General features: G+C 44.6%; 2 protein-coding genes across 2 annotated transcripts; one reads left to right on the forward strand and one right to left on the reverse strand.

The window, feature by feature from the left end:
- Positions 1-7,715: 7,715 nt before the first annotated feature.
- LOC6533345 (dynein axonemal intermediate chain 3) lies at positions 7,716-11,621 on the forward strand. The gene is made up of 6 exons (XM_002094035.4): positions 7,716-8,081; positions 8,144-8,808; positions 8,858-9,020; positions 9,081-10,366; positions 10,420-10,819; positions 10,878-11,621. Exons 1-6 carry the CDS (start codon positions 7,834-7,836, stop codon positions 11,512-11,514), a joined length of 3,399 nt encoding a protein of 1,132 aa, XP_002094071.1. The 5' UTR covers positions 7,716-7,833; the 3' UTR covers positions 11,515-11,621.
- Positions 11,622-12,826: 1,205 nt separating this feature from the next.
- Positions 12,827-15,232, reverse strand: LOC6533346 (gamma-tubulin complex component 2 homolog). Its single transcript, XM_002094036.4, has one exon. The coding sequence runs from the start codon at positions 15,146-15,148 to the stop codon at positions 12,974-12,976; it is 2,175 nt and encodes a 724-aa protein (XP_002094072.1). The 5' UTR covers positions 15,149-15,232; the 3' UTR covers positions 12,827-12,973.
- Between the last annotated feature and the right edge of the window lie 1,678 nt (positions 15,233-16,910).

Here is a 16,910-nt window from a genome sequence, read left to right on the forward strand (position 1 = left end):
TAACTTTTTATGGCAAATTACTTCTCCGTAATTGCCAAACTTCATTTGCGAATTTTCTCCTTAATGAGGCGACTTATGCCAATTTGGTATCATTTTTTGGGTTAATCGCTTGCTTTATTGTTCAATTCTATGGGGAAATGGCGATTCGATAGACGGCTTCAATTTACCTACCACTAAATCAATCCAGTCTGGCTTGTACTAATTTTAATGGCCATCAATGAAGTGTAGTTCTGGCATCTGGAGTACATTTTAAAAGGCTATAAATTAATGGCCCTCCTTTATCATTACTTAGCGGCGCACGGCAGGCCATTTCTCACAGTCGACTTCATATTTCAGGCCATATTTATGACTGAGCACACATTCTGTGACATTGGCGACCTTCAGCCTGTCAGTTGGCAGGAGACGACATCCTCATCCTCTTGGAGCATCTGCCGCCGATTTGCAATGATTTTTGGTGCAGCAACTGGTTTCGGCTGTGCTCTTGTGCTTTTTGCACAATTTTCGAACATTTTCCCCGCAATTTTACGTGTTCATTATCATACGGCTGCTGGGAGCAGATGCCATGTAAGACGTAGTTTTTGGACACAAACGAAAGTGAACTTTTTAAAGCCTGGCCAAAAGTATTTTTCGCATTTTGTATATTTTTTGACTTTTTTTTTTTTGTGATTTTTTGACTGGATGCTGCGAAACGTGTTGGACTTGGTCTTGTTGGTCCCGGCGTTTTGTTGGTTATTTATCGTCGCTTTTTTGTGATTTAACATATGTACGTGCTGCTGTCGCGCAAAAACAAAGCGCATACGCACCCAAAACATGATTATATATTAATTTCATTAATAATAAATAATTTCACTTTTCATTTCACTCAAAGGCACTCGCAAAGAATGCGAAACTTTCGTTGCGGGTGAAGCTCTTTCTTGTTGGCCATCTTCGCCCAGCTGCCACTGGATGTCAGAGAGGCCAAACGTGGCTTTCAAGACGGCTCCCAGCTCATAGCCTTACAGCTCACAAAGTGCCGACCAAATCGATGGTTAAATTAATTGCCTCGACTCGGCCGCGCATGCGTATACGTAATTTTTGATTATTAACTGTTAATTACATGCAATTTTTCATCGGCTGCGCGAATTATTCAAGTTTGCCGCCCCAAAGGAGTGTGTGGGCATATCTGCGATCGCGGCACCATGTTAATTGCTCCAGAAAATTGAGTTATTTTCAGTTATTTTGATTGCTGCCTGTTGACCTTTTTTGTATTTCATTTGGTCCCTGGCAATCTGGCATTGTTTCGCGGCCCACACCCACGAAAATGTCAGCTAGTTCTGGGCTCTGGGTTCGAATCTGGCCAAGATCTGCCACTGGCAGCGGGTATGAGTCGTGCCCGTCGATGTTTATCGTCCATTGCATTCATATATTGCTGCGAGTTCTTGCCAAATAAAATTAAAATTGTAGATTTATATCGATCTCAGTCGCGCTTGGCAAAATACTTGGAAAAATACTTCAGGCATTACGATACCCTCAGTGAATAACGAAAACTTTGCTCTTTTCGTAAACTTTACTGATTTCAGATCTTTTATTTTAATTGTTTTGTTTGCAATTTAATTGCGCCTATCAGTAGTAATTTTTAAATGCCACTTTAAATTTAGTTAGTTAAGTTCTTATTAATTTCCAGATCCTGTTTGTTTTGTATAAATTAAGTTAAGTTGCTTAACTAAGAAAGGGCATAGAAATATCGTTTAGCTAACGTTTTTTGCCAGCTCCTGTTGTTACCAATTTCGATGTTATTGTCAATGGGTTTTTCATTTATTTGGAGCCTGAGAAAATTAATCATTAAAATTGCCATCGGGGGCGGTGAACTATGTAAATTTTTTTCGATTTTTGTTTACGCCGGAAACGAGCCTTAATTTTCATGGGAGTTTTCCATTTGGCACTTTCGGCTCCCTGCCTGCGATGAAATAACACAAAATGCAGCACCTGCATTGCGGAGGCTTCAATAAAAATGTAATTACGCCCTCGAATGCGGCAGTGCGAAGACGAAGCCTCATCAGCCCGTTGTTCGGTGTCTATCAAATGGGCAACATACACATGGGCAACTTGCCATCTGCAACCTGCAACTTGCAACCAATGCCCCTGACACTGTGTGGCAGCCATTAGCGATAGCTGGCCAAGATCTGTGAGAAGGGGAACCACTCCTGTGTTGGCCTCCGCGATGGCCAGTTGATTGATTACACATTCGCCGCGTGGGCCGCGTTAATGCTGATGTTGCCACGTCGCCAAGCGAGGGAATCGCCACGACAGATTATAATGATCCAAGATATATATATATACACTTATGTATTCGTATAGGTGCAACTCCAACTCTTGACTCCGGGTGATGTCATCGGAAAAACAAGCGCATTAAACGATTATAAAATAAATTGTCTTGCCCATTTGGACCTTGAAAGGGGGAACCAAGATCGATTGACCATTTTGCTGCTGTGGCTGCCACAAACGAGTTCAACCGAAAGTTGGGCCGCACAAAATACTTTCCTTTTCGGTTGCCACATTCTCGTAATTCTCGTCATCAGTAGCCTGGATTACCTCAGTCGCGCAAAATTTCGCTTTCTACGCCAAAACTTTGACAGCGTGCGGCTGAAATGTTGCACGTTTGACCAAATTTGGTCGCAGCGTTTTGTGGCAAAGGTTTTTTTTTTTGATTTTTGTTGGTTTGTTTTCTTTGCCTGGTCCACCGCTGTGGCCGTGACGCTGACGATGGGGCGATGGAGCGACCTCCTCCTGGCCAAAAGGCGCTGAATGGAGCACGCTCTGGTAGCTTCTTGTCGCCGTATGTCATGCGCCTTATCTTGATGACGTTGGGAGTCATGAGCCCCAGCCTGGTCTTGAGTCTTGAGTCCTCAGGCTTCAGGCTGCAGGCCTAGGCTTCAGTCTTCAGTCTTTAGTCTTTAGTCTTGGCCCGAGCCTGATTTCGCTGTTTAACATAGTTAGCTGGGCCGTGGGCCACCTCTGTCACTCGGAGAAATAAAATATCAATCCAGAATGGATCAGACTTCCAAATTGTTAGATTGGTAAATATGTGAATCGAAAAATATATTTCGCAATTCGTGAAATGTTCTTAGTTGCTAAACTTCAGGGCAATCAAAATGGAATGCTCCAACTTAATTTATTGCCCGCAGACCTGAGGCTATGACATTTCTCGCAGTGCCCAGCTAATCCAACTGAAACTGCGAGGGATTTTCACCGCAATTCGGTAGCCGGCAAGTAGCTGAAGCCGAAGTACGTAGGTTGCGGCAGGTCAGTGCACCCTGGGCATGTGATTAAAACGCTAAAACGCAGACAATCATAAATATCAAATGCGCCATATTTTAGGGTCTCCGTGGTCGCTGGTCTTTGGTCGCTGGTCTCTCTGGATCCCCCCAAAAACCGATAAAGTGGGGGACCCACCGACCAGAATGGTTTCACTTTTGTTTGAGCGACACCTGGCTGCGAGCGGAGCGGCCCATGCCCATGACTCACGGAGTTATCCAGCGACCGACCAAGTGGAAGGCAGGAAGGACGGGACGGGAGTTGGAAGACGGAGGTCCCAGTCTCAAAAAGTGCATCATAAATTATTTTGCCTTTGCGGCTGCGATCAGCGCAACTTTTATTTTTTCTTCTAAGCATTTTCATTTGCCAAAGTAGTCACACGGTCAGCGGTTGGCAAACGAAGTAAGCAGGGACGGCTGGCTGGCGGGGATTGGCGGATCTGGGGGATCTGGTGATCTGGTGATTTGGGGAGCGGACCACATTTGTCGCCAGCCCAAGCGAAATCGAAATTGAAATTGAAATCCTGGTTCAGCCCCAGCCAAGCTGTGGATCCAAACGGATCGGCAGCCGCACTTTGGTCACGAATGTCGGTCAAACGTGTTTGGCTTGCTATTTTACAACTTTAAATATGCCAACAATGGCCAAAAGCCACTAAGGCACAGCAACTGCAGCCCCTCCACCCAAAACCATTGAAAAAAACATACCACATCCTACCTGGGCCACATGCATGCCTAATTTGTGTGCATATTTCTCGGGGGATTATCACTGTCACACACCCGCCACACCAAGTCTCGAATCAGCCACGATCTCTGCCTCTTTCGGGGCTCCAATTACAATCCCAAGTGGATGGAGCTTTGGCATATGGCATGGCAGTCCTAAAACCAAAACTCTCAAGGAGCTTTAAATATCTTAAAGCAAAAAACTCTCATAAGTGTAGAACCTATTAGATTAATAGGATCTTAGAACGATTAAATGGTTTGCCATATCTTAACATATCTTAAGTTAAATACATTCATGCAAGTCTTGGCAGTAAAGTAAACTAACTTACTACTGTTTTTGTGGCTTCCTCATATTAAGTTACCAGAGGGACAGCCAAAACGTCGTTTGCCGGCAATTTCCCTTTCACCAATTTGAGCGCTTCCTCTCATTAATATTTTACAATGTTTTGTTGCCAGTTGCTTATTAAAAACAAGTTATATTTTCACAGTCCGCTGCTTGTTATACTTGTAAGCAATTAGCCAATTTGTTCATGGGAAAAGCGAAAATGTAGCGAGTTTGGGACAGAAAAAGTGTTAAGCCAACATAAGTGCAATAAGTGCATTGAGAACCTTGTGAAGTTTTCTCACTTTCCAGCCAATCTGAAATCACTCCTTTAAAGGAAGCCTGGCGGTGAACTAATTTTTAAGCGCTATCCCCTATCTGGATTTCATCTCTGGCACTTCCTTCTCGTCCCATTACCCATACGCCGTGTTGCGCCACCATGAATATGGGAGATTTGCGGGCAGCGTCGGTGGCAAATCATGAAAACTATTTAGCCCACAAACAAATTTCTCACATAATTCACAAAACGCCGTAATACGGAAGCCGTTTCTAGTTGCAAATTTCACTCGACTGATAAGTCGCCAGGCAAATTTGCAGCACTCAAATTTGAATTTCATGTCCCTTTTATCGGTGCGACTATCTAACGCTTAGCGGTTCAGTTCAGTTCAGCATGGGTTGGTTTTCGCTTGGTTTCTATTTAGTTTTGTTTTGCTGGCTTTTTCCTTTTTTTTGGGGAGTATTTTTCGGCTTTGGTTGGCCTGGCTAGAAGTAGCCATTGTTGGTGTCGCTTGAGGTTTATTTTTTTTGGCAAATTTGCCTGGCCATAATAGCGATTCGTGCTGGGGGGTTTTCGCCTTATTGGGCGGTCGCGGTTCAACGGATTGATGTGCCTCTGTGTGAACAGCAGAGTTTTCCCACCTACCCCTGGTATTTTCATTTTTGGTTACCGCAAAGTTATAAAATATAGAAAATTATGCGCATCGGCTACTGTGGCTGCCATCAAAAGCGGCGCCGAAAGTCGGCTTAAGTCGAGTCGAGTCGAATCGAATGGAATCGGTTTGGGCTGTTGCCTGGCACTTAACACCTTTTTGACACACAGCCAGCGACGTCAAATGCAAATGAAGATAAATCGCTGCCTCTGATCTTTTTAGCACCTTTTTGCATACATTCCCCCAGTCCCAGTCCCAGTCCAGTCCTGGCAAAAGCCAAATCCAAAGTCTCCAAGAGCTCTAAGCCCCGGTGACAGCGCCACGAACATGCAACATTTTGTCGCCGATTGTACAACTCCTGAATGCTGCCGAATACCGAATGCCGACTTCCAAATGTTGCCAATGTTGCCGGTGTTGCACGGTGTTAGCCACACAGCCTACGACTTTTCGCGATTATGATGGCAATGGCAGCCCAGCCCAGTACCAGGCGATACCCTCTAAGGGGATTATGGAATTTCAGCACCTACCTCGGCGCCATCAATCATCAAAGATGCCACCTGGTGTCGTGTAAAAGTGGCGTGGTGGGTTAGGAAATTAAGGGGATTCAGAGGTTTATTAATTGATTTCATGTTTTGTGTTTAGAAATCTCTATGGTTATCTCTATCTCTATTTGAATATAAATATATTTTTATGATCCTACTTATTTTAATTTATACAACATAGAAAATTATTGAAAAAATACTTTAATTGTTCCGTATTATCATGTGAGGAAAACAATAAGGTATTCAACTCATTAGTCACAAAATTATTGATATTTTCTTTACAGAAAGATTGAAAAGGCTGTATTTCTTTATTCGATGTATTGTAATTCATGTTAATTTTATATATTAATTATTTATATTTTGCTTTGCCAATATACAGCGTATCTTATCTTCCATTTACCAGCTCAACCTTATGTTTTGGGGTAGTCAATAAGGTCAAGGGGTTGTGTAGGTGGCAGAGGTGTTGGTTGGAAAAAAAAAACTTAAGCTTTTTCGCTGCAACACAGATGCACACATGTACAAAAGTGGCAATCGGAAAATTATCAGCCTGCCCCACTGTTGTATTTTTTTTTTGTGTGGTTTTTCAGTTGCTAGAGTGGGCTATTGTCATTGGTTTTCGATTTTTGTTTTTTGGTGGTGCTGCATTGCAAACTGCAGACGGATGAGGAAGTTTTTTTGGACTGGGCTGCATTTGTGGCATGCTACCAACTATCGGCAGCTTGTCGTAGTTTTTCTCTTATTTAAATTACGAAATGTTTTGTCAACAATTTGTCCACTGATTTATTGGCTTTTGTGGCGTTGGTTGCAAGCTACTTGCCACATGGCAAGACTGCAACACTGGGCACAATAGCCGCGGCTAATCGCAGTTGCCAGTTATCAGCTGGCTGAGTGACAGGTGCATAAATTGCATTTAAAATCGAAAGTTGGGCAGACGCCCAGAATGAAAGTGAACGACGTGCATCCATTAAATGTGTGCCACTCATGTGGCACCACCACTGCCACCGCCACCACCACCATCACCAACTTGAGCCACCAGCAAAATCGCGGTGGTGCATTGACTCGGTGCACTCTGCACCACACAGCAGTCGCATTCGCAGCTGTCCATCAGAGAACTTTCGATTTCGATTGCGTAGTGCGTCAACTCGAAGACTTTCCATTGTGGCGTTTGTTGAACCGATCTCGGCTACATTGAGAAAAAGATCTGAAACAGTGGCCACTGTGTGGGGTGTTACCTAAAGCACACCCACAACAATAAAACTTTGAGTAGAAATGTGTAAGGTAAATTCCAAAATATGCACTAAAAGGTATATAGTCTTAGTATACAGACTACTTATATTTTTCTCTCTCTGTGCTAGCAAAAGATCGCAGACGTGAGGAGGGTCAGGAACTGGGACTGGGACTGGACCTGGCACTGGGACTCGGACAACAACTGCCACAGATCGCACAAGAAACACATATTTCGTAGCTTTTTCGTTCGGGCTTGAAGTCGCTGTGAGTGACACACAATTGCGTTTTTTGCGCATAGTTCCGTATTTGGTCAAAGATAATGATGTGAAATGCAGCAACAACAGCGTATTCCCCAAAAACAACAGCGGCAACGAAGGCGAAACGACAGCGACAACAAGGCAATCACCCACTCAAAAATCGTTGAGGAAAAATTGCCAGGCCGACGCGAATCGTCCATGTAAATGAGTGAAAATGTTTCAACTTAATTCTGTTTATGTGCGTTCACGTTCAGGCCAGGAGAAACTCCAGTCAGACCTTAGCTTCGCACTTACAAAACCAAACTCACATAAAAGCAAAAGTTCACTTAAAAATTTAACTTTTATTTTAAAAAAGTATCCAATAAAATGATTTATTTCTACGCTTGAATGTGTAAACCTTTTTAATATAAATATATATGCGCATGCTCCCGGATTGCCATGACAGAATTGGAGTTTTCCAGTTGTCAGTAGGAATAGAACAAATAAACAAAACAATCAGACGAAACTTTATCAAAAGGAACCGTTTAGAAAGACGCACTGACCATGTCGAACACGGATATCGAGCCCACGGGAAGATCGGAAATAGATGGTGACTTCGAAGGTTTGCCGCTCGATGCGGAGCTTACAGATCCTGCGGCACCGTTGTCAACTAGGCGCAGCAAGCCCTACTTCAAAAAGTTCAAGGAGCCGGACTCCGACGAGGATGTCGGTGATCTGCGACAGCTGTTCAATGTGCAGGAGTCCTGGCGAACCCTCATGTCCCTCTCCAGTTGCCAAAAGGTCATGGTGTCGTAAGTTATGTAGAGAACTTATAAACCATTCCATACCCAACTCTATTTTGGTTTTTGTGCAGAGAGAAAGCTCGAAAGGCACTGAAGATTGAGGTGGGCATCAATGTGACGCAGGAGTTCCCATGGAAGCAGGTGCAGTTCAAGGACCTTCGAGATGTGCTCTTCGACGAACTGGAAAATTCGGCTGATCTGATGAAGAAGTTCAAGAACTTCAATCCGGAGCACTTCGTCCTAATTGGTTTCTGTCCACTGTTGACCGAACAGGAAGATGATCCGCCCGAGGGCGAACCCTTCATCTTCTACTCGAGCATCAAGGAGTCCAAAATAGCCCTGAGTATCATCCAGAATATGGAGCACTTCGAGCGTTGGCGGATGCAGCGACGCCTGAGAAAGAAGCCCCGTCGATGGGTGAGCCATGGCACTGATGCGGAGATGACCATCATGGTGGAGCGCTTCAAGGACGAGCCCATCGATGTGGAGATCCAGAGTGTATATCCCATTCAGATGCCGCGCCACGTGGCCTTCGATTACCGATTGACACGCGATGTCCGGGATGGAGTGATCGAGCTTTTGCCCAATGAGAACATCAAGTGGGAGAATGTGACCAAGAAACGGATCAATGTGTCGGTGCAATCTGCGCCTGCTAAAATCGAAAGAGAGCAGCAAACCAATCCGACTTTTCCCTCGAACGCCTGGTCGCAGTACCTGTATGAGATCGAGGATGAAGGTGGGTTTCGTTTATTTTCAATGTAACATAAATTTATATACATCCAAAGACCTTGAGCTGGATGAAACCGATGTGGACGAGGAGGAGGAGAAGAAGAAGGCCCAGGCTAAGCCGGGAACATATGTGGAGCCCGAGAAGAAACCGCCGGAAATGTCCGCTCAGATTGAAATGTTGCTCAATACTCTGGAATTTAATCAGATCGACAGCTATCGGTGGGTTGCCAGTTAAGCTTCTAGTTTTCTTCAAAATTATCTCTATAAATTTCTCCTCAGCGATGACTATTCCTTGATATCCACGCGACAAGTGGTGCAGTACACCAATCCCTATCTGCAGGAGTTCCTCTGTTTTGCCAACATATCGAAGAGCAACAAGCGCTTCGTGGCTGGCTATGATTGGTATCCAAAACTATCCGGACTAATAGCGGTGTCATATGCATTCAGCACTCCAGCTACCGTGAATGAGGCCAGTAATCGGGTGGACTATGTGCAGCGAGCGGTGCTCGAGCCCAATCCCGTACTCCTGTGGAGCTTTTCCGATAATCTCAATTATAAGCTGGAATTCGAGGCCCCCATCGAGAATACTGCCCTGACATTTTGCCCATTTAATGGGGATATCTTGCTGGGCGGCAGTAAGAATGGTCAGGTGGTGTTGTGGGATCTTCAAGGTCGCTGCGAGAAGCTGGAAGAGGAGGAGTACTTGACGGCGGCCCAGGCCAAGTACCGTATTATGATCGGGGAGTTCCTAAATTGGACCATTGATATCGAGGACAATGTCGTCGCACCGGCCACCATTTCCTTGTTGGATTGCTCACCAAAAGGTGCTATCACAGGATTTTATTGGCTGGGTCGTTCGATGTATTTAAGTCAATTTGGAAAGGTTTACAATGATCCCGATCCTCGGAACCATCACCAGTTCTTTATCACGTGTGCCTTCGATGGCACCATTAGCTTCTGGGACTTGGACAGCAAGGGTGGAAAGGGTGCGAAGGAAAAGATGCGAAACCGGATGCTGCCCAAGGAGTTGACCTCGAGTGAATCCGCATACAAATCCATGAACATAAAGCCCACCTACAACCTTTACTTCCCGGAACCAATAACTGGCATCATAGCGGACACCTCGTGTTTCTCTTGCCTAACTCCTGTTGCCAAGTTGATACACGCCAATCCCTCGAACTATCCCATTAAGACAATAGCCAAGGATCCACCCACTATGCGCCAGAGCATGATTGTGTCCACATTCTATGGCCATGTCAGCCGGATTGATTGGCAGGGCACATATACGGAGGGAGAGGCCACGGAGGTGATCAACAGTTCGATACCCTTTGCCATGGTCCACGATGGACCTGTGGTGATGGTGAAGAAGAATCCCTTCTATCCGGAGCTGTTCGCTTCCATCGGACGCACCATCCTGGCCATTTGGAAGGAGGACTATAATTATTCACCCATCTTTTGGCGGCAGAGAGCCTGTGACCTCACCGCCGTCGCCTGGAGTGAAACGCGTCCAGCAGTTTTGTATCTGACTAGAATGGATGGCATTCTCGAGGCGTGGGATATACTAGGTAATTAGACGTTAACTTAAATAATAGAATTTATTAACTATATCCCTAAACAGCCCGCGACGATGATGCTTGCCTCACGGAGATCCTTGGCGGTGGTATCATTACCGGGATCACGGAGCATCGTCCCTCGCTTCCCTATAAGATCTTGGGCATTGGCGACTATAACAGTAGTATAAGAATGGTCAAGCTGCCCCATTCCTTCGATGTGCCACTACCCAATGAGCTGGAACAGCTGATGAAGTACGTCCTCAAGGAGGAGCGCCGCAAGGTGGGCATTCAGGCGTGGGAACAGAAGTACTACGAACTCAACAAGGACATCATAGAGGCAAAGCGTGAGGCTGCGGCGGAAGTCCGCAAGGAAATGGATAGAAAGGAAAAGGAGGAGCAGCTTGCCACCAGGAAAAAGGGCCAAAAGTCCGGTGAAGAAGGTGGTGAAGGTGGCGAAGAGATCAAGTAGGTTATAAAATTATCGCAAGCTTATACTATTTTAATTTCTTTTTGTTCTGCCCAGGCGTAAGAATATCTACAGTGGCTTGAACTACAACGAAAAAATGGCCGTCAAGTGGGACGAACTTAATCTGAATCGAATGATGACCATTTTGATGTCCCGCAAGCAAATGGATCCCGAGAAATTGGCCAGGGAGACGGCGCTGGAGAAGGAGCGGCACTCCTACGAGGTTGCCAAGAAGAAGTCCCATTTGGATGTCTTGGCCAGAGTGGAAAACGATATTGCTAACATACGGGCCAGAATCCTGCCTGCGGAGCTGCAGGACATGCAGCGCAGTGAGATGATCGCGGAGAGAGTAAAACGAGAGGTTGAAGAAGCGGACTCCTATGAAAAGGTGTGCGAAGATTCCTTCGAGATCCTCAACAACTTCAATGAGTTCAAGCCCATCGATTATATTGAGTTTCTGGAGCGAGGTCGCAAGAGGCGTCAACTTTTGGATCAATCCTTGGGTGGCAATACGGATCGATTGCGGTGGTACGAGGATAGGGTCAGATTGGGGGAACTGGGCGAGTGCCAGTTCATCTACGAACCCCTTGGCGGATCTCAGGCGGTCGAGTCCAGTCAACCCGAATTTGCAGCTCTACAGAATATGATGACCAAATCGCACAGCGATATTATTGTAGACGATTTCGACGGTTAAATGGTTTTATTCGTCCTTATAGTTGGTAAATGTAAATAAACACTCTATTATTTAAATTTCAAATATTTTTATTTGGCATTTTGCTAATAAAACTGTTATGCAGAAAATAATTAAACACGAGCTTATATTTATAAGCGAAAACTGTTAAACAACCATCCCAGATGCAAGTAGAAAGTGAAAATTCATCATAATACGAAGATAATCAAATTTTATGTATTGACTTTCAACGCCATTTTAACGGTCTTTTTAAGATTTGTTTAGATAAGGCATTAACTACGCCGTTGGCCATTAAAAAGGTGACCCACCCATCGTGCTAAACGGTTGACTGCCTCTGGCCGTTTTGCCAAATAAAATTCGGCTCTCAATTAGGGGCCCATTGAACCTTGAAGAGCCGCTTCCGCTCCACAGCCAGCTGGCGGGTTCAAGTTTATGACATTTCTAGGCATTTTGAAGCATGTTTGTGTGCACAAATGAAGTCATCTACGTGGACGAGGCGTGCCCCGAGTTTAATGAACCTGCCCCCATAACGGGGAGAGAAAATCCAGCGGTCTCCAAAAGTCGAACTGGGGGAATTCCCACGACCATGCAACCTCTGGTCACTGCGCTGCAAGGTACTCGTACTCCAGGTGAAGTCCATTGAGGCAGGGGTAAATTTGAATGCAAACCGACAGCGGCAGTCCATCATTTTCGCAAGCAGATAATGATATACATTTCGGAAGCAATGCATCTGAACTTTACCATAATTTCGAGTGCATTATTATTGGGCCGCTCTGGGCAGTTGAATGCAAAGTTGCAGATATACATTTTGCGTTGCATCATCATCATCATCATCATCGACGTCGACCACCTGTTGTCCTTAAAGCGATAAGTATTAAGTGATTTCTGTACAGCCACTCGCGAGTTTTCGTTTTTCTACCCATTTATTTATTAATACAATTTTCGTGCGCTTGCGTGCGTCTGCAACTGAGGCAAGTGCATTTACATAACAATTGGCCTTTGAATTCAAATTGGCAGCAAGAGACTTTGGCCCCTCCATCGAATCGAGCTATCCCGAGAGTGTGAGGCTGCGGGTCTGCGTTGCTGCATTTAAATCTCTTTACCGCCATTTAAAATAATTTACGATCTTATGCAAATCGCCGCTTTCGTTGCACTAGCCCCGAAACTTGCCACCGTGACTCGACATAATGCTCGTTGGCCAGAAATTAAACGCACACATCGATTATTCACGCCCATTGTGCGCCACTTAACAATAACTCAAAAGTGGAAGACCGCCACAGGTGTCATACCCATAAGACAAGCTCACACTGGTGGGTTAATAGTATATCACACTTTGGGCAATTAAAGGATTAATTTAATAATATAATACAGGACTAAATAATACATGGGCTTATCAATTAGTATTTAATAGCATGGAGATTTGGGAGCACGAATGATTTGGCGAAGCTATTGGAGCTCCTCATTAAATGTTGGAAGCGTGATCCTTGTCCACTTCAGATAACTTGACGAACTCCTCAAGTCGTTTGAGCAATCGCTTGCAGGAATCCCGTTCCCCAAAGTCTTTGGTCTTGGCCAACTGGCTAACCAACTCCAAAATGCTGGCCAAAAAGCTGTTAAATTCCTTTTCGTACTCGCACATATCCTGCTCGAGTTCTTTGGTACTCCTCTCTCCCATGGAGGACTCCACAAAGTCACAAAAGTTGAGACACACATGGCCGAGTGTAAATAGGGACTTTACAAAAGTGTTGGCACAGGGTAGTAGCCCTAGTCGCAGGCATTCTTCTACGGTGGTCTCCAATTTGTTAACAACCTCGTCAATACTTTTCGCCTTGTCCACCGTTAGGGTCAACGATTGCCATCGGGGCTCGGCGATGTCTTGGGTGATGTGGTGCTCCAAACTTAGCATACACATCAGCATACGATGGCGAAGTTTTGCAGATTGATTGGTGAGTTTGAGACCCGTACCCTCAGATGGAGATCGCCACAGGACCGTCAAATGGTGTTTCACATAGTGCAGGAAGAGCAGGACACGCTGCAGCATTTGCAATTGATTTAGGAGCTCCGGGTAAAGCACAAAGCTTAGTGGCCACTTAGCTTCATAGCGAAAAGCTAATGCCTCGTAGCCGTAAAGATTCAGGACCTCTGGAGGATCCTCCTCGCTGGAGCTCTCTTTTTCCTGTTCTTCTTCAGCTCTTTGGGCCTTATGATGTCTCTCCAATTGTGTGGCTACATCGCAATCCTTAAGCTGACATCGCAGCATATCCTTGAAGAAATCCTTGGACTTTTGCAGGGTCTCTGTAAGCAGGGTTTGCAGTTTCTCGGGTATCAACCTGTCCACATTGTACTTGAGGTACTCCTGGCATTTGTACAGCAAAGTCTCGGAGAAGCCCTCCTCCTGCAGCAGGAAATAGGACTTTAAATTGCGAATGTGTAAAGGCAAATTGTGTTCCTCTGCCAAAACTTGGAGAAGCTTCTGCGCTGGCAACTCATAGCTGGTTTTGATGATCTCCTCATGCTCCAAATCGCTTGGATTATAAGCAAGTGGCAGCTGCAGCAGCTTCATGGAAACATTGCACTGTCGCAGAATATTCAGGTACTTCCCGGCCAGAAAAACATCATTCGCGAGAGAAAGTAAGAAACCCGGCAAACGGTCCGGCATAAGGCGGTACCGCTCCGCCCAGTAGGCGTGGCAACACTTCTCCGGCGCCAATAGAGTACTGCTCATTGAAGTCGAGGGCTCCGTGTCCTCCACAAAGAACTCATGCTGCGTGTCGAATAGAACACCTTTTTGCATCCACAACTGCACAATCTTCATGTAAGTGCGACTAACAGAAGCCAAAACTTGGGATACCCGTTCCTTTAGGTCTACATCAGTGTCTTTCTGATCCCGATAGGTCTGATCCAGTAATGTTAGTACCTGGGCGCTGGTCAGATTGCCCCGGGCACTGCAGGCCATGCTGGAGAAAGACTTTAGGATCGGCAACCAAGGACGCACCTGTCGCACCAGTTCCTTGAGATTCAACTTCTTTTCCTGCAAATCTGTTTCCAACTTGGCCTGTAGATCATAGTAGTCCTGCAGTTGGTTACCTAAGGCAGATGCCAAGGCCAGACGCGTTCTGCCACAATTTGGCGACATATTGGTCTCCTCTATATAGCTCTGGACACTAATATAATAACCTATCATGGGCAGTACTTCATTAGCCAAAGCTCTGAAAGCCCCATTGAAGGCCTCATCCAATCGAAAGCGCACCTTGGCTATATCCACTGATGACATTTCGGAAATCTGATCGATCTGAATATCAGGCTTTACATATGCAGAGGGAACCCCAGAGAATGAGTAGATTAGATCCCTCATCAGCAACTGCTCCTGACGCGGCACACTCATCCTGGCCAAATCTTCGTTGGCAAGAAAGTAACCTCCAACGCTCTCAAAGATCCACGACTCCTGCCGTGGCAAACCAGTGGACGAGTTCGTGATGCGACTATGTCCACTGCTTCCGCTTCCAGCTGAACGGTTCTTGCCGTCCACGGAATCATCACGGTCGTGAATTCTCCGCATCTGCCGCTCCAACTCGTCCTTGCTCAGGTGAAAGCGCACCTTGTTTGCAAAGTCACTCTCTGCTTTGTCAGGATTCATGGTGAGTAGCAAAAAATATATCAAGAACTGAGCTCAAATTTCGAGGCTCAAAATTATTTTGGTTACGTATCTGAATGAGAATAACTACTAAGGTAGCCTTAAATTTAAATAGATAAGAGTTTAAAGTAAAATAAAAAATAGTTTTAAACTACCTATTTAGTTAGTACCCTCATCTTAACAATGTGGAGTTAGTATAGTTTGAATAGTCATAAAAATAGTTTGCAGTGCTGAGTATCTAATGCTTGCTGGTTTTAATTTCCATTTCTGCTAATTATTTAACATATTTTCCAGCCATTCGTAAAAGGTGGTTCCTTTCGGTGATATCCACTGAATCGACGAATAAGCTTTGAAATGCATTCAAATAAATGAACTTGATCCTGAATCTGAATCCGCATCGAGCATCGTGCCCAGCGGCGACATCTTCGCTTCTGGTGGAGCCACAGGTGCACTTCAACAAACCCATACTTCAAGGTTTCAAGTTGAGCTGGGTGATCCGACGCCCAGTTGTCAATCAAGCGGAGCAGGAGAATCCACTGACGAACGTGCTGAGAATTTTCCATCAATTTCTGCGCCATGGGAACTTCGAACTTTCTATGTGCCAGTATCCAAAATATCGGCACACAGTGAAAAAATGTGAGTACACCTCAATACACCTTAATTTTGAAAAGATTTATATAAACTTCTTATGAATTATTTTGCTTTTGATTAAAGCTAAATGATTTTTAGTGATGTATGTAAATATATTTATTTTATACTATACTGATAATAATCATTGTTTCCTCTGCATGTGGAACACTCGAAAGTATCGCACAGGCAACGAGATAACCATGAGAACACTTTATATATGGGCTTTTGTCGCGTGAGTGCCACTTGTCGTGTGTTTGTTGCTACTGCTGTAGCTGCAGTTGCTGTTGCACTTGTTGTTGTTGTTATGGTTGTTATAGTTGTTATTGTGTGTGCCCCCTTTTTTTTTGTTGCTGGGCTCGTTTTCTCGCTGTTCTCATTCTAAACAATGCAAATGCACCGTCAGCGGCTCTGCCAGCAACATTAGCATAAATAAATAAATAACCGTACTAGCAACGAGCGGGTAAATAACAAAATAGCAACACGGCCAGCCGACCGCCAGTAACATTAATCTACGCTCCAAAAGCTTTCCGATGGACGCTCCATGGGCTTTTGTCCTCCTCGCATTTTATAGCAGACACCCAAAACACTTGTTTGCCTTCGTCGCCTAGCGGCGCTTGCACTTCGAAGACTGGGCTTGGGCTTGTACAAGGGAATCGCCTAGAAACGCCCACACACGAACTAGCACGAGTACAGTGGTGACAGGATATGTGAAAAAGTGAAATTCAAATTGTAAGAAACAGTTATACAGTTTAATATCCAACTGAGCTTCTCTGGGCGTTAAGTGCGACTGGCATTGATTTAATTAGTGCTCTTAATTTTCCTCAGTTTCAAAAAAAAATATTTTCTCTATAATTTTGCTATCGACCTTTTTTTTTACCCTTTGAAGGAATGTCAACTGCAAATGGTATATTTTTTCGTGTACTTACTTGCCCTTGCATTAGATTTTTATATTTTATACTTTTTATATCTATTTTTATATAGTGTAAAAATTTAAAAGACAATTCCTAAAATATCATTTCATTTTTACTTTCATTCTTTTGATACATTATAGTACATATTTTAGTTGAACCAGAGACAAATTTTTTTCATCCCATTTCAATGGTTTTCCACCCACTGTGCCTAGGCCGCGGATTAC

Source organism: Drosophila yakuba, chromosome 3L (assembly GCF_016746365.2).
Source record: "Drosophila yakuba strain Tai18E2 chromosome 3L, Prin_Dyak_Tai18E2_2.1, whole genome shotgun sequence".
In the NCBI taxonomy this organism is placed as follows: Eukaryota; Metazoa; Arthropoda; class Insecta; order Diptera; family Drosophilidae; genus Drosophila; species Drosophila yakuba.